This window comes from Pelophylax lessonae, assembly GCF_965119305.1.
Source record: "Pelophylax lessonae genome assembly, chromosome: 6".
In the NCBI taxonomy this organism is placed as follows: domain Eukaryota; kingdom Metazoa; phylum Chordata; class Amphibia; order Anura; family Ranidae; genus Pelophylax; species Pelophylax lessonae.
Genome location: NC_138773.1, coordinates 67223468 through 67248168, shown reverse-complemented (window position 1 = coordinate 67248168; position 24701 = coordinate 67223468). Strand labels below are relative to the sequence as shown.

The 24701-nt window shown below is 43.6% G+C and overlaps 1 protein-coding gene across 5 annotated transcripts in view; it reads left to right on the top strand.

The window, feature by feature from the left end:
• TNRC6A (trinucleotide repeat containing adaptor 6A) overlaps positions 1-23076 on the top strand; it is a 191944-nt gene extending 168868 nt beyond the window's left edge. For all 5 annotated transcript variants that reach the window (XM_082261069.1, XM_082261070.1, XM_082261068.1 and 2 more), the window contains 9 exons: positions 79-274; positions 2192-2317; positions 2430-2588; positions 4180-4320; positions 4462-4572; positions 4691-4912; positions 20130-20200; positions 20280-20419; positions 21730-23076. In XM_082261069.1, coding sequence (XP_082117195.1) covers positions 79-274; positions 2192-2317; positions 2430-2588; positions 4180-4320; positions 4462-4572; positions 4691-4912; positions 20130-20200; positions 20280-20419; positions 21730-22096 — 1533 coding nt within the window. In that variant the 3' untranslated portion in view covers positions 22097-23076. The remainder of the gene's footprint in view (positions 1-78; positions 275-2191; positions 2318-2429; positions 2589-4179; positions 4321-4461; positions 4573-4690; positions 4913-20129; positions 20201-20279; positions 20420-21729) is intronic.
• The last annotated feature ends 1625 nt before the right edge of the window (positions 23077-24701 follow it).

Below are 24701 nucleotides of genomic sequence, written 5' to 3'. Positions count from 1 at the left end.
ATGTTCATGAGCATGAAATGTATGCTCATTGTAATGTATTTACTATATCATATGTCTAATAATGACTCCTTTTTTAAGGCCCGATCTCTTGGTATGCAACAGTCCCGCCAGCTTGATCCCAGTCTTTTGATGAAGCAAGCTATTCCTCCTTCCCAGCAATCAATGCTTCACCAGCCTCCTATGAAGTCCTTCCTTGAAAATGTGTTGCCCCACTCGACCCCAGAACTTCCCAAAGTCCCATCACCCATCAACACTTTCAATGGCTTCCCATTAGGTGAGTGCATTCTCTTTCATTTATTCTCCATTGAATTCCATATTGAAATGGAGTGTGCATGCCGTGTAGACACTCTTCCCAGGAGCTATAACTGACATGTACGGTTACCAAATTACAGGTCATTTGCCTAAACTGTCTTCAGTGTTTCTCAGATTCTGGTGCAGATACCCTTATACAGTACACCTGGATTCTAAAGGATCTTCTTTTTTGTGGTTCCAGAATCCCTAGTAGCTGAACATTTCATTCTACATCATTTTGTTTTCAGTTAGCTCTATTCAAACCTCATTTTAGGTGCTTGCTTTGTACCGATTGGATTTGTCACTTGAGACTTTAGGACATTTTTTCCCCCCCATAAAGAGACACTCTTTGCCAATCCCCAGTAAGACAAATTGCATCTCTTGCTCTGTGCCCTGTTTGTTTTCTCTTCCGGGCATGCATGTGACCTTCCCCATATAACTTGATATATTTTTATTGCACACATTCCTGTGCATACCCTGCAGTAGGTAGGTGCTGTAGAAGCTGCCAGCAGGTTGACTGGAATCTGCATTAAAAAAGAACCTAAGTCATCCGCACACCACGGATCCATATTCGGTAGTCCAAATGTTTACATTGCAGTAGCTACAGGTGCATCTTATAAATGTAATGTTTGGACCTTTTGATTATGGATCCATGGTGTGCTGGCGATGTATTTTTACTTGCCCATTAAACAATGCTTTAACTGTTTTGGACAATTGACAGATCCAGACATTGTCACATGAGCAGGGCAGTGTAGTCACCAACCCTGGTAAGCTCCAGTGCATTCAGTACTAGAGCTTACATGGATGGTGTCCTGGGGATGAAGGCTTTTAGGAGGCACTATCATGTTGCCCTGAATGGGCAGGTTAACCTATTTTTTTCAAAGCTTTTACTGATGTCTGAGGGTTTTTTGTCGCAGACTACAACATTTCAAATACAGAAATATGTAGAGCATACAAGCACTTACTATATGCTTTTAAGAGCAGTTGCTTGCTGCCCAGTGTACATATAAATATGGCCTGGGCAGCAAGGGGTTATGCCAGGATATGAGTCTGGTACAGTTTTTTTAGAGCTGGGGGATCAGCTTTCCAGGACCATGTCACTTGCCCACAGCTATCACAAGGGGTTTGTTCACCCTTTGTGATAGCAATAAAGAAAAAGTGTGTAAATGAAAACACACGCAGGTGTATTTTTTCCTTAAAATTTGGATTTGATAAACTGTTGCGCAAATTTCGTGTGGCATAAAGTGCAACAGACATCATCTTATTCCTCCTGTATTAAATTGTATTTTAACTGTACTGTATGTCCTATTATAAAGCGCTGCACAGACTGTTGGCACCATTTAAATCCTGTATCATATTAATCATTTTGTTTTCCAGAGCCTCTGCTTTCTAGAAAATATATAATGTTTTGCAGTTATAAGTAATTTTGTAGCAAAAAAATGTAGATTTTAAGAAATGTAAAAAATTGCCTCAGTAGGCAAGTAGTTAATTTAGCAAAATACCCTATACATTTTATAGATTAAAAAAGCACAATTGACCAAAACAAGGGAATAATAATAATAAAGGAGGCGAAAAATAGGGAAGTTGTATAATGGGGAAGAGAGTTGATTTTGTGCTTGTCAAAACATATAAAATATTTTATTGGTAAGTGGCCTGTATGGCATGAAAACCAAGATGGTCGTGGCCAGCAATTGTAGAGAAAGCAGTTCAATAGCCCTTTAGGTTGCTAACCAAGGTTTTACTATGCCATCCAGCCTACCTGTGCCTCATAATATAAAGTGTATATTGCTTTGTCAAGAGCGTTCTTCCATGATGCAGTGTTGGTCTTCTCTTGTTAGCCATTTCCTCTATTTGTTTCAAAATCTACACAGCATATTCTAATCTTTGCTCGATGTTCTAGGCTTAAACTCGAATGTAAATATGGATTATGGTGGCATGAAAGAACCACAGTCCCGTCTGAGGAAATGGACTACAGTGGACAGCATGTCTCCTAATACTTCACTGGACCAGAACTCCAGTAAACATGGTAAGTGACTTCCTGTGGAGAAGCTCTGCAGCTGATGTTGAGTGGCCAGAGTTCTTTTACCTATGGTTGGGTTACATTCAGCATCTCACAGGACATTTTGTTCCCTTCACAGGTGCTATTTCTAGTGGCTTTAGGCTTGAAGATTCTCCATTTGGTTCCTATGAATTCATGAACAGCAGTAATTCTCCATCCAGCCCTCCAGGATCTATAGGGGATGGCTGGCCCAGTGCCAAATCGCCAAATGGCTCCAGCAGTGTCAGCTGGCCACCGGGTGAGAGACTACTACCATTGTCTGGTGTTTTTCTTTAAAGAACTCTGGAAATCGCTGTGCTTTATTTGTCAGTCATGGTGATGAAATAATGAAAGCAGGTACAGCAATACAAGGACTCTCCCTTTCACACGCAGCCGACCCCACCACTTGCTCAGTGGGGGATTCTGTCCACTGATCCCTGCCTAGCAGACAGATGACAGTGGTCCATGTCCGCTCCACTTATGCAGAACGGACATAGCCTGTTCTCTATAGGTGGTCCGATATAAATGGACCACCTGTCTAGTTACACCCAACTGCCATCCAATCCAGTCCCCTAGACAGAAGAACAGATCCCCCATCCATCTGTTTTTAGCAGATTAGATGTAAGCAGGTACGTGTCCATGCTGCTCCATAGAGGAGAAAAGGGGGGGGACAATCTGGTCCACCTGAAAAAGGACAGGCGGACTCAATCATACCGCAGGTGTGAAAGATGCCTTAAAGGAAAACTATGTTTAGAGCGATTCGGAGACTGCTGTTGCTGACTGCTTTTTAAAAATGCTAATTTGTGTGGCTGTCTCTAGCAACAGTGTTTTGACTTGGAACAAAACTACTGGTGTGCATACTTGTTTCCGGTCCCAGAGTACCGTAATAAAGGACCATAGTTGTTCAAGGTCTCAGAGTAATGAAACCAATAAATGCGCATGACATCCAGGAAGCTAGCATTTTCAGAAGTGTTTAGTGATGGTAGCCTCTGTATTTGTGTCATTAGAGGTTTCCAGTTTAAGTAGGTAGTGAACTCCCATTGCACACTTGTACCTACAGGTAAGCTTATAATAAACCTTACCTGTAGGCACAAGAAATATCTCCTAAATGTGGACCGTTTAGGGGATATTTAGTGTCTCTGCAGCTGGTGACGTCACCGGCACACGTGCTTTGAAGAAATGGCATACTCATGCCGTTCCTTCAGAGCTCTGTGCCACGGCGGATACTCCCATGCACATGCAACATCATCGCGGCTCGGCCATCTAAGCGGCCAGAGCCTACGAGCCCCGAAGGAAGACGGTGAAGATGGAAGCTCTGTTAGCGGTGACAGCACGCCGCTGGAGGGCTTAGTTCTAAGGGAAGTCTATATAATGTGCTAGTATGCAATGCATACTAGCATATTATGAAATTACCTTGTAGGGAAAATATTTGGATAAATATATTTTATAAGTTAAGTTTCTACTACTTTAAAGTTAATTTGTTTGTTTGATTTTGGAGATCAGCTAATTTGCATATTGGTAGCCCTCTCTATTTCTGACATTACATATCAAAATTTACATTTATTTTCCTTTAGAGGCTATTTAAAAAATCTTAAGCGGAGTTCTATAGTCTGTTTTACTTTAGGACTATGAGTGACTGCAGATACCAAGAGTTTATGAGAAAAATGTCAAATGGTAGTTGTGAATTTTGCTTTAAGTCATTCATCGGATAAATTTGCTATGTTTTTATTTGTGCAGTAAGCTAGGATTGGAGGGGGTCCATTTCTGATTTGTTCCAGGCTTTGGTGCATTTGAGGTTCACTCTTTCTTTCATGTCTGATGTACTGAAGATCTCAAATGCTTTTTTTCAGAATTTCGTCCTGGTGAGCCATGGAAAGGATATCCAAACATTGACCCAGAAACTGACCCGTATGTCACTCCTGGCAGTGTCATCAATAATCTGTCAATTAATACTGTGCGGGGTGTGGACCACCTCAGGGACAGAAATAGTGGTGAGTAAAAGCGGCCTTCCCTACACTTAGATGTCTTGGGATGGTCCTGGGGTACACAGTTTCAGTTCAGGGGGTTGGACTTGTGCAGCACTGCTTTCATGTCTTGTAATATGCATTAAAAATAAGTGTCTTTGTTTTTAGGGTCATCCTCATCTATTAACACCACGCTGCCTTCAAATAGTGCCTGGTCATCCATTCGTGCCTCCAATGCCTACAATGTCTCCCACAGCAGTACCGCACAAAGCACTTCAGGTACATGTCTGCTTGCAGCAGTATTGGTCTATTTAGAATAAAAGTTGACGCTCCACTGACTTCAGTAAACTTCAAATGGCTTATGGGTTTTTTTAATTTTTTTTTTTTTTTTCAACAGTTCGCAACAGTGATCCTAAACCTACTTGGCCTCCTGGTTCCGTCAATAACACATCCTTGGCTCATGAGCTGTGGAAAGTCCCTCTGCCATCTAAAAATATCAGTGCTCCGTCCAGACCTCCCCCGGGGCTTACTGGTCAGAAGCCACCCATTTCCGCCTGGGATAACAACTCCCTGCGCCTTGGTGGCGGCTGGGGAGCTTCTGACTCCAGATACACACCAGGTAAGTAGTACAGAAAAGCAATGACGCATAAAATTGGCTTCACTTCCTGTTCACTATTGTTCAAGATAAGTCAGCCTTCTATTAAAAAAACAAAAACAAATATACAGTATCTCACAAAAGTAAGTACACCCCATCACATTTTTGTAAATATTTTCTTATCTTTAATGTGACAACACTGAAGAAATTACACTTGGCTACAATGTAAAGTATGTGTGTACAGCTTGTATAACAGTGTAAATTTACTGTCCCATTAAAATAAACACACAGCCATTATGGTCTAAACCGTTGGCAACAAAAGTGAATACACCCCTAAGTGAAAATGTCCAAATTACATCCAACTAGCTATTTTTCCTTCTCGGTGTCATGTGACTTGTTAGTGTTACAAGGTCTCAGATGTGAATGGGGAGCAGGTGTGTTAAATTTGGTGTTACTGCTCTCAATCTCTCATACTCGTCACTGGAAGTTCAACATGGCAACTTATGGCAAAGAACTCTGAGGATCTGAAAAAAAAATGATTGCTCAACATGAAGATGGCCTAGGCTATATGAAGATTGCCAAGACCCTGAAACTGAGCTGCAGCACGGTGGCCAAGACCATACAGCGGACAGGTTCCACTCAAAGCAGGCTTTGCCATGGTCGACCAAAGAGGTTGAGTGCACATGCTCAGCGTCCTATCCCTAGGTTGTCTGTGGGAAACAGATGTATGAGTGCTGGCAGCATTGCTGCAGAGGTTAAAGGGGTTGAGGGTCAACCTGTCAGTGCTCAGACCAAATGTTGCACACTGTATCAAATTGGTCTGCATGACTTTAGTCCCAGAAGGAAGCCTCTTCTAAAGATAATGCACAAGAAAGCCCGCAAACCGTTTGCTGAAGACAAGCAGACTAAGGACATGGATTACTGGAACCATGTACTGTGGTCTGATGAGACCAAGATAAACTTATTTGGTTCAGATGGTGTCAAGTGTGTGGTGGCAACCAGGTGAGGAGTACAAAGACAAGTGTGTCTTACCTACAGTCAAGCATGGTAGTGGGAGTGTCATGGTCTGGAGCTGCATGAGTTCTACCGGCACTGGGAAGCTACAGTTCATTAAGGGAACCATAAATGCCAACATGTACTGTGACATACTGAAGCAGAGCATGATCAGAGACTGGGCCACAGGGCAGTATTCCAACATCATGACCCCAAACACACCTCCAAGACTACCACTGCCTTGCTAAAGAACCTGAGGGTAAAGGTGATGGACTAGCCAAGTATGTCTCTAGACCTATACCCTATTGAGCATCTGTGGGGCATCCTCAAACATAAGGTGGAGGAGCGCAAGGTCTCTAATATCCACCAGCTCCATGATGTCCTCATGGAGGAATGGAAGAGGACTCCAGTGGCAACCTGTGAAGCTCTGGTGAACTCCATGAACAAGGAACAAGAGGGTTAAGGTAGTGCTGGAAAATAATAGTGGCCACACAAAATATTGACACTTTGGGCCCAATTTGGACATGTTCACAAGGGGTGTACTCACTTTTGTTGCCAACGGTTTAGACATTAATGGCTGTGTGTTTAGTTATTTTGAGGGGACAGCAAATTTACACTGTTATTCAAGCTGTACACTCACTACATTGTAGCAAAGCGTCATTTCTTCAGTGTTGTCACATGAAAAGTTATTATAAAATATTTATAAAAATGTGAGGGGTGTACTCACTTTTGCGAGATACTGTAATTACAATGCCATCTGTTGGTGAGCTCAGGCATTTCTGGTGTAATTCTGATTTGGCTTTACCCATCTGTGCTTTCATTTTTTTCCTTTGGTTATAAAGTATAGCCTGTACTACAAAGTGTGTAAAGTGTTTGTAAATGCAGAAGGTATTTTTTTTCCTTCCTGCATTCAAAGCAGTAGGGCTCGACAAATCCCAGGTCGCCATGGCTCCTAGAAATTGTGTCTTTTCCCGGGCATGAGCAATTCCTGTTGCCCGACGCCCGGGACATGCAGTTCCAGGTGCCAGGTTGCCGATTGCACAGTCAGCTAGTTCTGGGAGGATGTCTATTGACGTCGTCCCAAAACCCTGTTCGCATCGGGGGTGATTAAATACCACCAATAAAAGCTCTATCCGTCTCAAAAAATGACACAGTCTTGTGTGTACAGATGTGCTCCTGCTTTTCAGAGCGTGGTGACTTTATTAACCTTTGTGTGCACTTAGACAGTTTGCATCTTGGGGGCAGGAGGTGGTTTTCCAAGGCTTATGAACTAGAGTTTTGCTCCCTGCCACCACCTCAGTTTCATTTCCAACAGTCCTGTGTCATCGCACAGTTCATCAGGTCTTCTGCTTCAAGGTGTCATTGTCCCAGTTCCCTTGGCAGAATATTTTCAAGGATCTCAAAGTCCTGAATGTCTGCTTGATCTCAGCAATTTTTCATGGAATCCAGCTGGTCTATCATTGTCTCCTGGCTTCTATGTACATCAATGATGAGCACCTACATGTTCTCATCTTTATAGCGCTTCAGCATTTCTACATTTTGTGTGGAGCCTGACACTACCAATTCATGGCCCTGTCATTCGGGGCCTGACTTCTGCACTGTGAGTGTTAAACAAAATGCCAGCGCCCTTTGAGGGAGAAGCCTGAAGATGGCGCCAGCAAGAAGCCGGCAGTAGGCTCGAGGAATTCCCCATCCACATGCAGCGACAGGTTAAGCTGCGGCTTTGCTAGCCACCTTGCACCAGCCCCACTGGGCAGCCACAAAGAAAACTATAAGCCTGAAGCCACAAGGGAACCACCCACCATATAGACAGCCCTTGGGGGCATAGGACTCCTCAACGGTCCTATGGTCAGGTTTTCAAAAGGCTACAATACCACCACATTAAAGAAGGAAAAGGACAACACAAGAGGGAGCCAAAGAAATATAAAGAGAACTCCCCCGATATATGGATGTAAAGATTTAAGGAGGCAGGACTCTGCAGATAAAAGTGGTGAGTCAATGCGTTGTCCTCCTTGTGTTTTGTGCTAGATGGAAAAACTTACTAATTGAGCAGACAAACATGTTTACAAAAATTGAAATGGAAGGAAAATACTGAGAATCCGGGGTTTGCCAGAAACATCACAGGCTGAGGACTTGAAAAGTGTAATGTAATGTTAGGAAGAACAACATCTGAGACCCTAAAGATTGAGAGTGCAAAGGATCAGAAAACTCCAAAACATAGCAAGGGAAACTCCAAGAGACCTAATTGTAAGATTCCACAACTTCAGATAAAGAACAAATTTGGGAGAAGCTGAGAGATTCACACCCGGTGAAATATGAAGAGGCAACACTCCAAATGTTCGCAGACTTAGCCCCAGAAACATGGGCAAGAAGAAGACTTCTCAAGCCATTATTGGAACAAATTAGAACACACAATATTCAGTTTTTTTGAGGTTTTCCATCATCCCTGATAGGACGGAAAGAGGGTAGATCAGCTACACTAAAATTCCCTGAAGACCTGGAGGATTTCTGCAAGAAACTGGATATACCTATTCCTGATTTGCCAGGTTGGTCTGGGACAAGAAGAGACAAGCAGAGTCCGGAAGAACAGCACTGGCACTTCAAAGAAGAAGGCGACAATAAAGAAAAAATAGACCGAGACAAAAGGAGATAGGGAGGGGGAGGGGAAAAGAAAGGACAGGGTGATATGGTGGGGCAAGGGGTAGAGGGGACCAAGAGATGGGTAGAGGGAAGATGATTTGAATGGTATGAAATTACTAAGAAGGGGATCGCAAGAGCCGAGCCAGTTTCAGATCGTTCACCACTAAGGAAAAGAGGCGGCGGATCCAGCTGGGTTCAAGGACAGAGCTCAACCTCAAGGATAGAGAGTTGATAGGCAGGAATTAATAAGATGGTGGATCCTGCTTTCAACTTTAAGGCCAGAGGAGGGCCAAAGTTTCCCAATACATGGGTTATAGAAGGTGGGTGGGAGTCTGGAGAAGGAAAGGAGGCAGGGATCATTTGAGAGGGGGGGGGGGGGGGCGCCTAATTTGCACAGATGGACTAATGCACTGGGTCTCACAGGGGTTACCTCAGGTCTGTCCACCCCTCTCCCTTCCCCGGTCCTAAATGGGGCCTTAAGGGAAGAAGTAAGAAAAGAAAAACAAACATGAGAGGAACGGAAGAGGGGAAGACAGACATGACTGCAATTAATCTCTTATCCTACAACGTTAGGGGGTTGAATACACCAGAAAAAAATATTAAAAGAAATGAAACAATATGAATCTGAGATAATCCCACAGGAGACACACATTTCTCATGACTAAAATAAAGCTAAACTCAAAAGAACATCCAAGTTGGTATTACAGGGACTCGTCAACAAAAAGTGAAGGGAGTAGCTATAGGTGTAGCCAGAAGAACACAGTTTACCCTAAAAGAGAGGATGGTAGACTCAAAGGGTAGAATTCTGTTTTTAAAAGGAAGGCTACATTCAATAGACTGCACACTAGCAAATATTTATAGCCCCCAATAAAATCCCAGGATACCTAGAAGAAACTAATGGACTTCAACGAAGGCTGTGTGATTATGGCAGGAGACCTCAATTTTTCTATGACCCCCGAATTTAGATAGTACATCACGTGTGCGGGGGATAAAAGAAAGTACATTAAATAAGATCAAAAAGAAATTATATCAAAGCCAACTGATAGATATATGGAGGGCTCAACACCCGAAATCTTTGGATTATACATTTTATTTCCCCGTACATGGTACTCTAGGATTGATTATATTATGATAGAACACAGATTATTAGAGCTGGTGGAAAAAACGAATATCAAGATAATTTCAATTTCAGACCATGCCCCAGTATCAATTAGCATGAGGATACCCGGAAACCAATGTTCCCTTTTAAGCTGCTCGTATGCGCGGCTGCACAGTCTAATTGACGGTCCGGCGCAGCACAACTTCTGACCGCGCAGCTGTGTGAAGGTAGTGAGCAGTGCGCCCGAGAGCCCGCCCATTGTGTGACAATAGCGAATGAAAATTCGCTATTGTCACACGGATCCTCCTCCTGGCCAATCGGGGAGTGGGTCCTCCCGCTTTCTGATTGGCCGAAAGGCAACCCACCCCAAGGTCGAAGTCAGAGGAGGAGGCGGGAGGACTGATGATACGCGGGGACTGAAGACGAGAAGCTGCCGTGAGGTAAGTGCAGGGGTCTCGGGGGGGGGTCGCGGGGGGAACGCTGGCATCTCTGCATTGATTGGGGGCAATGCTGTGGGCACTCTGCATTGGGGCACCAAAAAAGCCTTTGCCAACAGAGGATCCTCCTGACTTAGAAGCTGTGAAGCGCACTCAAAAGAGTGATAAAGAATCATTGAAGTCCATCTTTGAAAAGGGCAGACCTATAGAAAATGACCAGAATACTGAAAGGAAAAGTGTATGTGATTTATTTTTTTTGTAAGCTTTAAAAATGTTAATGTGGCTTTAATTGGCAGCTAATGCTTTGAAAAGGTTATTTACTTTTTCCCCACATTTTTTGCCCCTTTTTTATTGACTAAGGAAGCTACCTTCTCACCAGTTTTTGTAAGTGGCAAGTTGCATTGATTGGGGGCAATGCTGTGGGCATTCTGCATTGATTGGGGGCAATGCTGTGGGCACTCTGCAATTGATTGAAGGCAATGCTGTGGGCACTCTGCATTGATTGGGGGCAATGCTGTGGGCACTCTGCATTGATTGGGGGCAATGCTGTGGGCACTCTGCATTGATTGGGGGCAATGCTGTGGGCACTCTGCATTGACGTGAAGGTTTTCAAAAATATTATAGCGCACTATATTCTATAAACCAAAGGAGTACACAGGAAACAGAATCTGACAGAGAAGAAAAGATTATAAGTGATCTAAGGGAAGCAAGACTACCCAGAGTAGCAGAAGAAAAATTAGGGATGTTAGAAAAATCAATTTCAGAGGAGATCAGTAAAGCAATAAAAGAATCCGCTTCAGGTAAAAGTCCTGGCTCTGATGGTTTTATAACCTGCTACTTTAAAAAATTTAGAGAACAACTTATAACAAAAATATGTTCATATATGAATGGATTGGGAAAGGATTTTGGGATGAGAAGGGAAGCTCTTTTCGCATCCATTACTGTTCTACCTATGGAAGGGAAAGATGCAACCCTTTGTTCGAGCTATAGACCAATTGTTCTAATAAATCCCGATACTAAGTTATTTGCTAAAATACTGGCATCCAGGATGAAAGCTATGATGAAAGAATGGGTACATGCTGATCAAGTAGGATTAATCCCAGGTAGAGAAGGAAGGGATAATGGTGTAAGAATGCTCCTTGTGCTTAATAAAATAAGACATGGTAGCTCCCCAGTTCTTCTCCTGTCAATATATGCTGGAAAAAGCATTTGACAGGGTAGACTGGGGATTTATGATAAAAGCGCTAGAAGCTTTAGGACTGAGCCCAACGATGATTAACTGGATCAAAATATTGTACGATCATCCAACGGCGACAATGAAGATTAATGGAGTTCCCTCAGCACCATTTGAAATGTATAACGGAACTAGACAGGGCTGTCCCTTATCACCACTGCTGTTTGTGTTGTCTTTGGAGCCTTTGTTAACAACGATTCGTAATTGAGTAGACATAAAAGGTATTTAGATTGGAGATGAGGAGCATAAAATAGCAGCTTATGCAGATGATGTTCTGTTCTACATTTCCAACCCGAGGATATCATTACCAAACTTAATGAAACTGTTGGAAAACTATGGAAATCTCAAATTTAGAAATGAGTAAAATCAGAAATATTGAACGTAAATGTAAGCAAACAGGAAGAACAAGATTTAAAACGGGTATTCTCATTTACATTGAAGAAAAGAGTTAAAATATCTAGGGATAAAATTGCCACCATAGGAAAAACTTACCAAACAACCACTTCCTAACGAATTAAAAATGGTAATAAATATAGTAAAAATATTACCAAAAAATCAAGTACAAATTTCAGATGTTACCAATATCGCTACCTCAGACCTATTTTAAGATTCTTAAAGCAATGATATCCAATTAAAATTGGCAGAATAAAAAACAAAGAATACATCATTTAATACTAAGTAAAAGTAAATTACAAGGGGGTTTAGCGATACCGCATTTTAAAAAGTATTACAATGCAGTATTCTTATCACAGATATTAGAATGGACACAACACTAATTAAAAGATGGGTGGGAATAGAGAAAACCATAAGTAGGGCACAGCTGGGAAAATGTTTAGACATGTCCCTTTTGTATAAGTGGATGATGCAGGTTTTGTCAAACAACGTGATCCTAACTTTCTGGGTGATATAGTGATTAATGGGTCCTAAACCCTCTGAAAAATGGTCATTGGTACTGACTCATCACGTGGAGGTTCTGGGTCTAGTCCTGATTAAAACTCAGGTTAGAGGTCTCTTTTTTTTTTCAAAGGAAAAACATAATTTCTCTTTCGTTCATTGACGGACATAGCTCCTCATCTTCTTGACCATTGGGTTATACTGCCCTCTACAGGAGTAGAACAGTAGGCAGATAAAAAGCTTGAACACGCCTATGGGGCAGTCCCTGGGGGTATACTCCCACTTCCTGATATAGATATTCAGAGTTTTTTCTGCTTAGTCAGGAGTAAGAACCTAGTCCCTTGCTGGGATCTCTGGTCCTGGCAATTTTTTTTCTTTTTACATGGAATTTTTTCCTCTTTTATTATATTGTTCCTGTGAGAGCTACAATCAAGTGCTGGACTGGGCAATGAGCTGGATAATATAGATCCTTAGGGTCCCCCAAGTCCGGGCAGCGAGGGTGTGCAGACCGCAGCTCAGCACTAGGTTGGCCGCAACATAGCCCCACTGGACGGGGGCTCGCCTGCAAGGTAAACGGCTCGCAAGGGCACATACGAACTGGCTTCAGCCTGAGCCGCAGCGTTTCCTCCTGGCCGACAGCACCCACATTACGATCGAGCGGTCCGGAGCGGTGCCCACCCTGTTCCTGGTGTGGTAAGTAGCTTCTGCTCCACCACCCCTGGAGAGTTTTGGGGTGGACGTGGGCCCGTCCCTTGGATGGCGGCTGGGCGCTTTCAAAATTTTAGGCTGTGGCCGAGTCGGGCGCTGCTGTTTGGGGGCAACCTCAGTGTGTGTAGCTGACGCCCCCACTCTTCTTTTGGGTACCTGCCGGGCTGAGGATCCATGCAATTGCGGCTGGGCCTCCACAAAAATTTAGGCCACGACTTGGGGCCTGCTAGGCAATGTGGTCAGCTTGGCACCTCTTTTGGAAGGGATAGTGCTGTGGGGGCGCTTCATTTTTTTTAAATGACAGCCTTGTTGCCATTATGTGTGGGACACCTGCCCTGTTTTAGTTAGGGTACCCTGCCTACGCTTCCGCGTCACGGCGGGTGGCCCCCTTTTAAGGGGGCTATGTCTTATTATGTCGAAAAAAAAAAGAGGTTAAAAGATTATAAGAGGTGCATGGAAGTCAGCCAGCCCCCAGTCTGATGTACTCACCCTCCAGTCTGTCACCAACCAAGTAGACCTGTCTCATGATACAAAGAACAGGGGTTTAGTTGACACACATTTGCAAACACATGTGTAAGCTGCAGAGCCACTTCACGGCACCCTGTTTTATCTGCAGTTCCTAACACTTTCTAATTTAGTGTCTCCACACTGGGAGCACATGGCTGCTAATAGATGGATGGGGGAACAGGTGGGAGGGAGACAGCCCAAACCTCCCCCAACCCACCCCCATCCATGACTGGTCTGTTGTCTCAAAACTCAAATAACTAAGTTGTAACGATGGTACAAACTGGAAAGGACCAGCTGGGAAGCATTACACCTCCATCCCTTTGGTGGATGCAGTATAAAGACAGTTTTATACTGCCAGTTTTAATTTGTCTTATGTCCTCTGAGGGCGACCCCTTTGTTTTTTTGCGAGGTCCGATATGTGGTCCATTTTGGGCCCTCGGTCGGTGTCCTCTTTGCGCGATCGCAGTCGGCAGCCTCCCCTGATTTTTTTTTTTCGGGGTGAGCTTAGTATATTGCGACCCTACTAGGTCTGCGTCCACGCACCCGGAGTGCTCAGATAGTGAAAATGATTCCTCTGCTCCTCTAGCTGCGTTTAAATAGGCGCTGGTGGATGCACTGTTTGTATCAGTGCGTGAAACTTTAAAATGGATGTTGCTGCTGATGCCGCGTCAGAGACACCAGTTCCTTTTGGCACCCACTGGCCCTCCAGAGTTTCAAGGGTGTTCCTCTTTCCGCTTATCTTGACAACATTGTCACAAAACAGTGGGGCTTTCCATGGCCAGCTAATAAGAGGGCTGGAGGCTCTTGCCCACCATATGTGGCTGGTTCGGCGATTAGGCCAGTAATTACTTTTGCCCTGGTGTCACAAACTCTGACCGAGTGGGCTAAGCTTTTACGCCAGGAGCTGGAGGAGAAGCAGCTCCCTCCTGGCAGATCAGTTGGTCCAAGGGCTACAGCTTGTCTTTGACTCCTCTTTGGATGTTGCTACCCTGTTTTCTAGACTGTCTGTTTCAGCAGTGGTCCTGCGGCGCATTATCTGGCTGAAATGCTGGTCTGTGGACCAGGCTTCTAAGAAGGCCTTGTCTGATCTTCCATTCGTGGGGGATCACCTGTTTGGAACTTCTTTGGATGACATCATCAAGGGGCCTCATAGGGGGAAAGAGTACTCTTCTTCCTCAGGCTTCCAGACGGGGACCCTCCTTTTCAGCTCGCAAGCGACTTTTTCGTCCCTCAGGGTCCCAAGACAAGGGATCCAAGCCCTTTCGGACCTCCGCAGGGGGTTCCAAAAAGTCTTGGTCGGGCAAACCACGAGCAGGTGCTGCCAGACCTGTGGACAAAAATTCCTCTGCATGAAGGGGCGCCCTCATCTGTATTTGGGGTGGGGGGATCCGTGGACCTCCCCGATCCAGGACAAGTGAGTCCGCAAAGTCATTCGCTCCGGCTACAAGATCGAGTTTTGATCATATCATCCAGAAAGGTTTTTCCCTTCCATCCTGCACTTATCCCCAGTTCGCTTAAAGGTTTTCTATGGGGTGGTGCAAGATTTGTTACTTCAGGAGGTGATTGTTCTGGCTCCAAAGTTGGATCGTTTTCAAGGTTTTTACACAAACCTGTTTACAGTTACCAGGAAGGAGGGCAAGGTGCGCCCAATAATGGACCTCAAGGCGCTAAACCGTTTGTGAGGGTACAGAAGGTTCCGCTTTGAGTCCATGCGCACGGTGGTGGCGTCCCTACATCAGGGGGATTTCCTCACCTCCCATCGACATCAAGGATGCCTACTTTCACATTCCAATGTGTGTTGCCCATCAGCATTTCCTCCGCTTTGCCGTGGGCGAGGAGCATTATCAATTTGTGGCGTTACCCTTTGGTCTTGCTTCTGATCCTTGGGTCTTCACGAAAGTGTTGGTCCCGGTTCTAGCATTACTGCGTCAGCAGGGGATCACGATACTGGGGGACCTGGATGATCTGCTTTTATGAGCGGAGTCTTTGTCATCCTTGTTGGACAACTTGGAGATTACTCTGCAAAAGCTGAGGGGGTTTGGTTGGATTCTGAATCTTCAGAAGTCTGCCCTGGTTCCGTCCATAAGCGTAGTCTATCTGGGTCTGACTCTGGACTCATCTTCAGCCAGAGTGTTTCTTCCTCGGGAGAAACTTCAAAAGTTGCAGGAGGCTTTTGCTGACCAGCAGACAGTCATCTCTTCAGACTTGGCATGCACCTGTCCAGGTGGTGAGGCGTCCTCGGCACAGATTGTGCTCAGGGGGTCTGGTCTCAGGTCTGATCAACGTACTGGAGGTCCGAGCAATCAGACTGTCTGGTTTATTGGATAAGTCGTCTCCAGGGGTGTCCGTTGTGGATTCCATCGGCACAATGCCACTGCCGTGGCCTATGTCAATCGCCTTGGTGCATATTTTTTTTCCAGGGTGTGGGACACTTGGTTCCTCCAGTGCTGTCTCCATTGCCGTCGTGTGACCTCAGTTTGGTGTTGTCAGTTCTCCAGAAGCCTCCCTTTGAAAATATTCGGAAGATTCCCCTGCTTATGTTGTCTCAGAAGGTGGCCTTTTTGCTGGCCATTACTTCAGGCATGCAGGGTGCCTGAACTGGCGGCGTTGTCTTGTCCACCATACCTTGTGGTTCACAGGGAAAGGTGGTTTTGCGTCCATGTCCGTCGTTCCTTCCGAAAGTCGTTTGACTGAATGAAGACATTGTGTTGCCCTCCCTTTGTCCCAAGCCTAAGCATCCTAAGGAAGTTGCTTTGCACTCCCTGGATGTGGTTCGGGCAATAAGGGTGTATCTGGCAGCTACGGAGTCTTTTAGGAAATCAAACTCACTATATATCCTCACAGATGGACTTCACGAGGGGCTGGCTGCTTCTGCTGTGACCATTTCCATATGGATCAGACAGACTGTGGTTTAGGTTCCTCCATTCTCTGTCAAGGCTCACTCCACTCGGGCGCTTAGTGCCTCCTGGACCTTTCGTCATCAGGCGTAAGTGATGCAGGTTTGCAGGCAGCTACTGGTCGTCTGTACACACATTCAGAAAGTTTTATAAAGTGGACGTGTTAGCATCTGCAGATGCTTCTTTTGGCCTCTTTGAGGGTGTTTTTTTCAGGTGAGAGCCAGTTGAGCTCCAAGTTACCTGGTTGGCTATGTTTAGCCTTAGAGAAGTTTTTTTCTTTCTTTTGTTCCCACCCCTCGTGTTTGACTTTGCTTTAGGATGTCCCTACAGTCAAGAAGATGAAGAGCTGTGTCCATCAATGAACGAAAGTGAAAATGGTATTTTTGTCTTACAGTAAAATCCATTTCTCTGATGTTCATTGATGGACACAGCACCTGCCCCTCTATGGAGTTGGGTTTTTCCTTCTGACACTGCTTGCTACAAAACTGAATACCTATAGCAGGAAGTGGGAGTATAACCCCAGGGACTACCCCATAGGTGTGTTCAAGCTTTTTCTCTGCCTAGTGTCCTAGTCCTGTAGGGGGTAGTATAACCCTACGGTCAAGAAGATGAAGAGCTGTGTCCGTCAATGAACATCAGAGAAATGGATTTTATGGTAAGACAAAAATCCCATTTTTCTCATTTCAGATTTGAGCTCTCCAGTCCAGAAGTAGTCCGTCAGTTTTGCATGTTATCTGATACGTATGTTATCTGATAGTAGCCTCCACTTGAGGCAGTTCTATTTGCCCAGTTTTTCACTCCAGACCTCTACAATGCAACGTTCTGTCCCTGGACAGGTCTTTTTGCTGGGCAGAGAGTGACCGGATTGTCTCTGGCTTGTGGGCTCAGGAATCTAGTTCTGGAATAAGGGATGCCCTTCCTTTGCTGCGATTCTCATTTGTCACTGAAGTTATGTGGCCTTACTGACCAGTGGCTGCTTGCCATAAGTGAGCATTATGATGCTTATAAGCTTCTAGTGTTGTATGTATCATCTTCTCTAAAAGTAAACATCCTTTAAACAACATCAGGGTCTTCCACAACCACTGTGGAAACATAGCCAAGGTTACCCTAGAAAGAGCTACGGGGAAGATTTTAGTAGTTCAGTCACACTATTAAAATCAGTAGTAATTGATCTCTAAACAGATGGAACAAATGGCTCCCTATGGATTGCGCTACACAGGTAGCATGCAAAAACATTTGCACATGCTGATCTTGTGAGGTTGCTACTTGTGGCGCTTACTCCATAGGGAGCCATTTGTTCCTTCTGTTTAGTAGTTATTTGCTATTTCTACAGATTATACTAGCACCATTAAAGGATAAGTCCAGTCAAAAACTAAAACTAAGCCTGCTCTTTGCCACATTTTGAGACTATTCTATCTAATCCTGTAAAAAAAAAAAAAACACTATTTACCTTTTCTATACCTGGTCAGGTCCCACACTGAGCTATCAGCGGCAGCTTCAGCTTGGAGGCGGGTGCTGGAGAGGCACTCGACAACAAAAGCCCCATAGTAAGTCTATGGATGATGCCCCTTCCCATTCATTTCACAGCCGTTGTCGGTCCTCTCCTGCACAGAGCTTCAGTCGCTGGAGACAAGAAAGGTAAGTACAGGGATTTTTGCTTTACAGGTTTTGATAGAATAGTCTTAGAATTTGGCAAAGAGCAGGTTTAGCATTAGTTTTTGATTGGACTTATCTTTTTAAGCTACTAAAAACATCCTAATGAGGTGACTGTCAGCAGTTGTAGCCTACTTCTGATGGAATTGACTGTGCTTAATGAAGTGTAGGGGAAATCCTTGCAAAGTACTCTAAAACCAACATGTATAATTTAAAACATATTTGACCCATGGATGGAGAATAAAGTGTACACATGCTCAGTTGCTCTCCATTTTTAGATACTGACGAATTTGTAGAGGCTAATTTGCTGACAGCCTTAAAGTGGAATTTTAACCCTTCTATCCTTTACAGCCAAGGAAGTTGCTTCTGTTTGATCTGCAATTGCATTGGTGCTGCACATGTGATCAGTTATGACACCAGCCATTTGATGGTTTGGTTGAGGACACGAGAATGTGACCACAACCCCGGCATTCCAAAAAATGGATCTGTTTTTTTTTTAATCCCTTAAATCGATGGGTTTAGTTCCGTTTTATGATTTACTGCTGTTCTGGGTCTCTGGGCTTCAGCAAAATGGCAGCCCCCAATAAGAAGTAACAGGAGTAATGCTGGAGACAATTTACAACACACACTAGATTTGGAGGTATAATTAATGTGGAATGTATGTTCCTTGCTAAAGAACATTATTTTTCAACAATTTGTTATGGGTAAAGTTCTGCTTTATCTCCGGTGTCAGCTTTGTTACTTCAGCGCGATTTCAAATCCACACATCAGTGCCATTTGCATTGCCGATTTCATTGTGGCTTGCAACTTCATACAACAGAATTATACAAGGAGGACCCTTACCCTACAAACATCCAACATGTATAGAAAAGGAAAGGAGAAAATAGAAAACTAGTTTCTCAAGGATCTTTATCACCCGAGCTAAACACTCCCCTCAAACAAAGAGACCAACTGCACCTAGGGTTCTAGATTAGAACCGGGTGAACTCCTAAACATTGGACCTCCATAGTGCTTCCAATGGTAGTGTCAGATGGTCTGATGCTACAATATACAACAGAAGTCTATGCAAGTCGCAAAGAAATCTGCTTGAAAAGTAGTGCAAAGTCGCTACGACATGACTTATCGTAATTTGAACGGTTCTATTGTCGACAATGGGGTGCGATTTGAAATCCGATTTGGAACTGACAAATTACATTGGTGTGAATGGGGGCTTAAGTTGCCTTGCAAATGTAGAAAATACTGTGTTGAGGGTCCTAGTTTTCCTTCTGGGTGGGACATTTTTTTCTTGTTACTTTAAAAGGAGTGTTAAAGCAATTGCAAAGTCTTTATTTTTATTAAAAAAAAAAAACATGTTATACTTACCTCCTCTGCGCAGTGGATTTGCACAGAGCAGCCTGGATCCTCCTCTTCTCGGGTCCCCCTTCTGCTCTCTTGACGCCTCCCTCCTGGTGAGTGCCCCCAGAGCAAGCAGCTTGCTATGGGGCACCCTACCTGAGTCACGGCTCCCTGTATCCATTCAGACACATGGGGGGGGGGGCTGCCCTGCCCCCTCTCTCTCTCCTGATTGGCTGACTGATGTTAATTGACTGCATTAAGATAAAGAACCTTTTGACTTTGCAACTCCTTTAAGCAACTTTTTAAGTAATAGTAGAATCCTCCTCCTCCTTGGTCAAAACATTTAACGTTTGTTAACCTTTATTTTAACATTAAATGTATGCATGTGTATATTAACATAGATTCCTGAAAAGCTAGCTTCATGTTTTTTCCCATTGATTTGATTTAAAATTCCTGGGAATCCTGCTAATACCCCTTGTTTCCTTTCTTTTAATCTGATCATGCCAAGCAGAGAAGTGGGTCCATGCTGGCAAGGTCGGTCTGCGTCCCTGGGCTTGGTGCTTGGAGGTGCAGGATGCTTGCCTGTTTTGTCACCACTTCCCCAAGCCATGCTCTGTCAATTGACAGCAGCTCAGAGCAGAGGCCTTATATATTTATTACAGGTATTTATATAGCGCCGACAATATACGCAACGACTTACATATATATTGTACATTCACATCAGTCTTGTAATAGATTTCATAGCTAAACAAATCTATTTGCAGTTTTATAGTCTGCATTTTTTACATGCCCTCACAAACACTTTAAACCATTTTTTAAAACTAATCTGGTTTTTTATTTTTAGGTTCTACTTGGAGTGAAAGCAGCTCAGGGAGAATAACAAATTGGCTCGTTTTGAAAAACCTAACACCTCAAGTGAGTTATAATTTGTAGAGATAAACATTCAACTTTGTTAGATATTGCTCTGTGCTAACCTATTTGCCTCTGTCCACAGATTGATGGCTCCACTCTGCGTACGCTGTGTATGCAGCACGGACCACTGATTACATTCCACCTGAACCTGCCCCACGGTACTGCCCTGGTCCGTTACAGTTCCAAGGAAGAGGTAGTAAAGGCACAAAAGTCTCTGCACATGTAAGTCTTCTCCCCCCCCCCCCCCCCCCCCTGTAATTTGATTATCGCAATATGTAAATTAGATTTACTAATGCCTCAGTTTGATTATTCTCAGTGTTAATCAGCTATGTTTACAACCTTTTTCAGAAGATTGTATTGTAAATTTGTTGTATTAAATACTTAAGCCTGGTACATAGTGAGTTTTATTTTTCGTTCAACCCAATGGGTTGAACGGAAAGAAAATGTCCGCTCCTGTCAGAGCCTCTGTACGAACTATCCGAAGTTAGTATAGTGATCTCCCTGGCTGAGCTGTTGTGTTCTGACAGGGGGACAGCCCCCTGCCAGAATACTCAGATCAGCACTCCCAGCCATTGGCTGAGACTGTTGATCGGGAGCCGGCCAGCTGCTGGTTTTCCAGCATGCTCGTCTGACAGAAGCCAGTTTCCGTCGGACCGGCTGGCATACACATGGGCCAAATGTCGGTCATTTTTTTTTTTTCGTTTTAACCGGCCAATGTCGCCAGGCATTCGGCCCCTGTGTTCGGGGCTAAAGCATAAAATGCAATAAAAGGCACTGTAATGTTTTCCTGCCCATTTCTGCCTCTTGCATATCCTATTGACCAGTGATGATCCTATAGCAATATGTGGGGATGGGGCTTAGTAGCAAGTCCTAACACTACCTTGGAGTAGTTGTAAAGGTTGAAGGTTGTTTTACCTTCCTGCATTCTTTACATGAAGGTAAAGAACCTTCTGTGTGCTGCTCCCCCCCACAGACCCCCAAAATAATTACCTGAGCCCCCTCTCAATCCAGAAATGTGCATGTAAGCCTTGGCTGTCTCAGGTCTCTCTCCTCTCATTGGCTGAGACACAGCAGCAGAAGCCATTGGCTCCCACTTCAGCCAATGTGGAGAGGGCGGGGCCTAGCCGCTGTTCTATGTGTCCTATTGACACAGAGCGGGGCTTGGGAGTGAGCACGCACCAGTGCCCCCATAGCAAAAGCGGTCAAGGGAGAGGAGCTAGGAGTGTCGGCAGGGGACCCAAGAAGAGGATCGGGGCTGCTTTGTGCAAAACCATTACACAGAGCAGGTAAGTATAACATGTTTGTTTTTTTTTTTTTTTTAAATAAAATCTTTAGAATCACTTTTTAAGATTGAATTGGTGTTCAGCTATGACAGAAATGTTTAAAAAGCTGCTGTAGGTATATCAATCTCTAGTAGCCTGCATTTTACATCTGCATTGGTTTCCTCAAAGGAGGAAGGGGGAGGGAAGAATCAACCCCAGCAGACTAAGTTTATTTTCACACTTATGTTTCTGGTTCTTTTCTCCTAACAGGTGTGTTTTAGGGAACACTACTATCCTTGCCGAGTTTGCCAGTGAAGAGGAGATAAGTCGTTTCTTTGCACAAGGCCAGTCCATGACCCCTTCCCCTGGCTGGCAGTCCCTGAGCTCTGGTCACAACCGGCTAGGATCTTTGGATAGCCCTCATAGCATCTCAAACCGCGGAGATATCAATCACTGGAACAGCCCAGGTGCTTCTGGCTCTAGCTCTGGAGACCTCCATGGCACTTCTCTCTGGGGCACCCCAAACTATTCCACAAGCCTGTGGGGCACCCCAGCCAGCGAGGGCAGGAGTCTGAGCAGCCCATCGTCTGTCAGCGCTTTCCTCCCCATCGATCACTTAAATGGAGAGCCCATGTAGCCTAGTCACCCATGACCTCAGATGATTGTTAATAATCAGCCTCCCCCTGGCTGGACTTTCGGTGGAAACCTCTGCAGGGCCTCTCTGCAGCCAGCTCTTCTGCACACTTCCCACTTTTTGTTTTTGTTTTTTTGTTTTTTTTGCCCAAAACATATCAGTTTTAAATACTTGAATCATGCAGGCCAATATTATAATGTGAAATAGAGGAAAGAAAAAAAAAACTATATTTACACTTCCACATTAGTGCTATTCATATTAGAACTGCGTACAATGAGCTGTTCCTTAGTTTTTGAATTCCAGTTTGTCATGTCCTTTCTCTGGGTTTGTACTTCCAAGCTAGCAACCCCATACCCCTGTCCCTATGTTTGCCTAGATTGCACTGAAAGGTGCGTCAAACACTTTTTATTTTACAGCTCAAGTGTAACTGTTTACTCTAGCGTGTACTACAAAAAAACAAAACAAAAACAAACAAAAACAAAAAAAAAAGTGATTTAATGCTTGTCATTTCTAAGATGCCTTGATATACCTACCTTATTGTGGTATTACATAGTTTTAACTGGCTTCCGTATCCAGCGTGAAGCACGGTAATACATTGCAGAGCAATGACGCTCACCGGCGCTTTCATCGCTGCAAAGGGAGTCAAGTGAAACGACAGTTAAAACTTGCATTTTTAAATAAAGAAAAAAATAGAAAGTATTGCACCAGGTTTTCATGACTAAACCTATTAGAATTTAGCTCTACGGTTTTAATAAAAAAAAATTATATATGTCATTAAAAAAAAATCAAAAAATAAAAATTTAAAAAGCAACAAAAAAATAAAAAAAAATAAAAATAAAATAGTGGCCACAGCTGTGACATACACCCTACATGTGCCAGTAGGGGGCAGCACTTTCAGAGGCTTTGCATTTTGTTTAGAGGGGCCTTACCTGGAACCTCTTGTTTACAATGTTTTTTTTTTTTTTCGTTAGTCGTTGCCTTCCCTGTCAGGAGGGTCTTGTTTTTTGGGGGATGGGGGAGGGGGGGGGGATTTTTGTTCCAAATGTTTACTCTTCCATCAGTTTAAAAATGAAAAAGAAAAGCAAAAATTGTGCTGAGGATGCTTTTAACTCTGGGAGTCAACAGTGTTTAGTCATTTTTTTTCCTTTTGTGTGATGCTTAACTCTTAATCAAAATGGGGGGAAAAAAAGACTGGCTCTCAGGAATACTATGTATACTACGAAAGGTAACCCTTCCCTTCATCCCCAGTATGATAAATCACTATATAATGCAACTTTTTATTTTTTATTTTAAAGAGCACTAACTGTGCTAATTCTCAAAGACTCTGCCAAAAAATCGCCCTTTAAAAGCTTTCTAAAGCCAAGTTTTGTCAGCTTTTTACTTTACATGCTGTGTCTTTTTAGCGAGTAGTCTTGAGATTTGCCGATAATGACCCAATTGATTTTTTTTTTTTGTTACTTTAATTAAGTGGCTCAGTGTCTTCGCTTTTTGTGACAGTGTTTTATTCATGTTCTGCAATGTCTGTTGGTTGTTTGTTTTTTTTTTTTCCTTAAGCTGATTATTTAGTAACTATGCACATTTATGCACATTGTAACCAAGTACTGGGCTGATTGATTGTGTGTTGTAAAAAGAAAAAAAAAGAAAAAAAAAAGTGTTTGTTTAGAAGTGAATGATTGAAAATACTTAATAACAAAGGAACAAGTTACATTATTATTTTTTTTGCCATAAATGGTATTCTGCTTGTTTGGTCAAAGAATTCAGAAACCGAACAAGGGTAAAATGTGTAAAATCTGACCTGTAATCCTTCCAATCGCACATTCTTGGGAGGAGCAGGAGTTACCAGCAATTTCTCTCCTGTCTTACTCCCCAAACCTCTTCTTTGTGTTTTTTTTGTTTTTGTTTTTTTGTTTTGTATTGTTTTTTTTTTGTTTGTTTTTTTTCCTGCTCTCCATCTCCATGGGGAGTTACAGCAACTACTGCTCCTGGTTTGTCCCCACATTTAAAGCCAGTAAACCCAAAGTAATCAAACATTTCAGTCAAAGCTGCAGTTCGATTTCCCCTGCAGCACCGCCGCTGGGGAACTCTAGTAGTAGAGACCATAGTCTCGGAAGAGAAGTTGTACTTGATTGGCCTAGAGCATTGTATGAGAGAGGTTGTGCTTGATTGCCATAGACATCAGTCTGTAGAGCATTGTATTAGAAGCTGTTGCACTTGATTGACCTAGACTTCAGTCTGTAGAGTAATTATATGAGGAGCTTTTGTACTTGACTGGCCTAGATTTCAGTCTGTAGGGCACTGTATGAGGAGCTTTTGTACTTGATTGGCCTAGACTTCAGTCTGTAGGGCACTGTATGAGGAGCTTTTGTACTTGATTGGCCTAGACTTCAGTCTGTAGGGCACTGTATGAGGAGCTTTTGTACTTGATTGGCCTAGACTTCAGTCTGTAGGGCACTGTATGAGGAGCTTTTGTACTTGATTGGCCTAGACTTCAGTCTGTAGGGCACTGTATGAGGAGCTTTTGTACTTGATTGGCCTAGACTTCAGTCTGTAGAACATTATATGAGGAGATGTTGTACTTGATTGGCCTAAACATCAGTCTGTAGAGCAT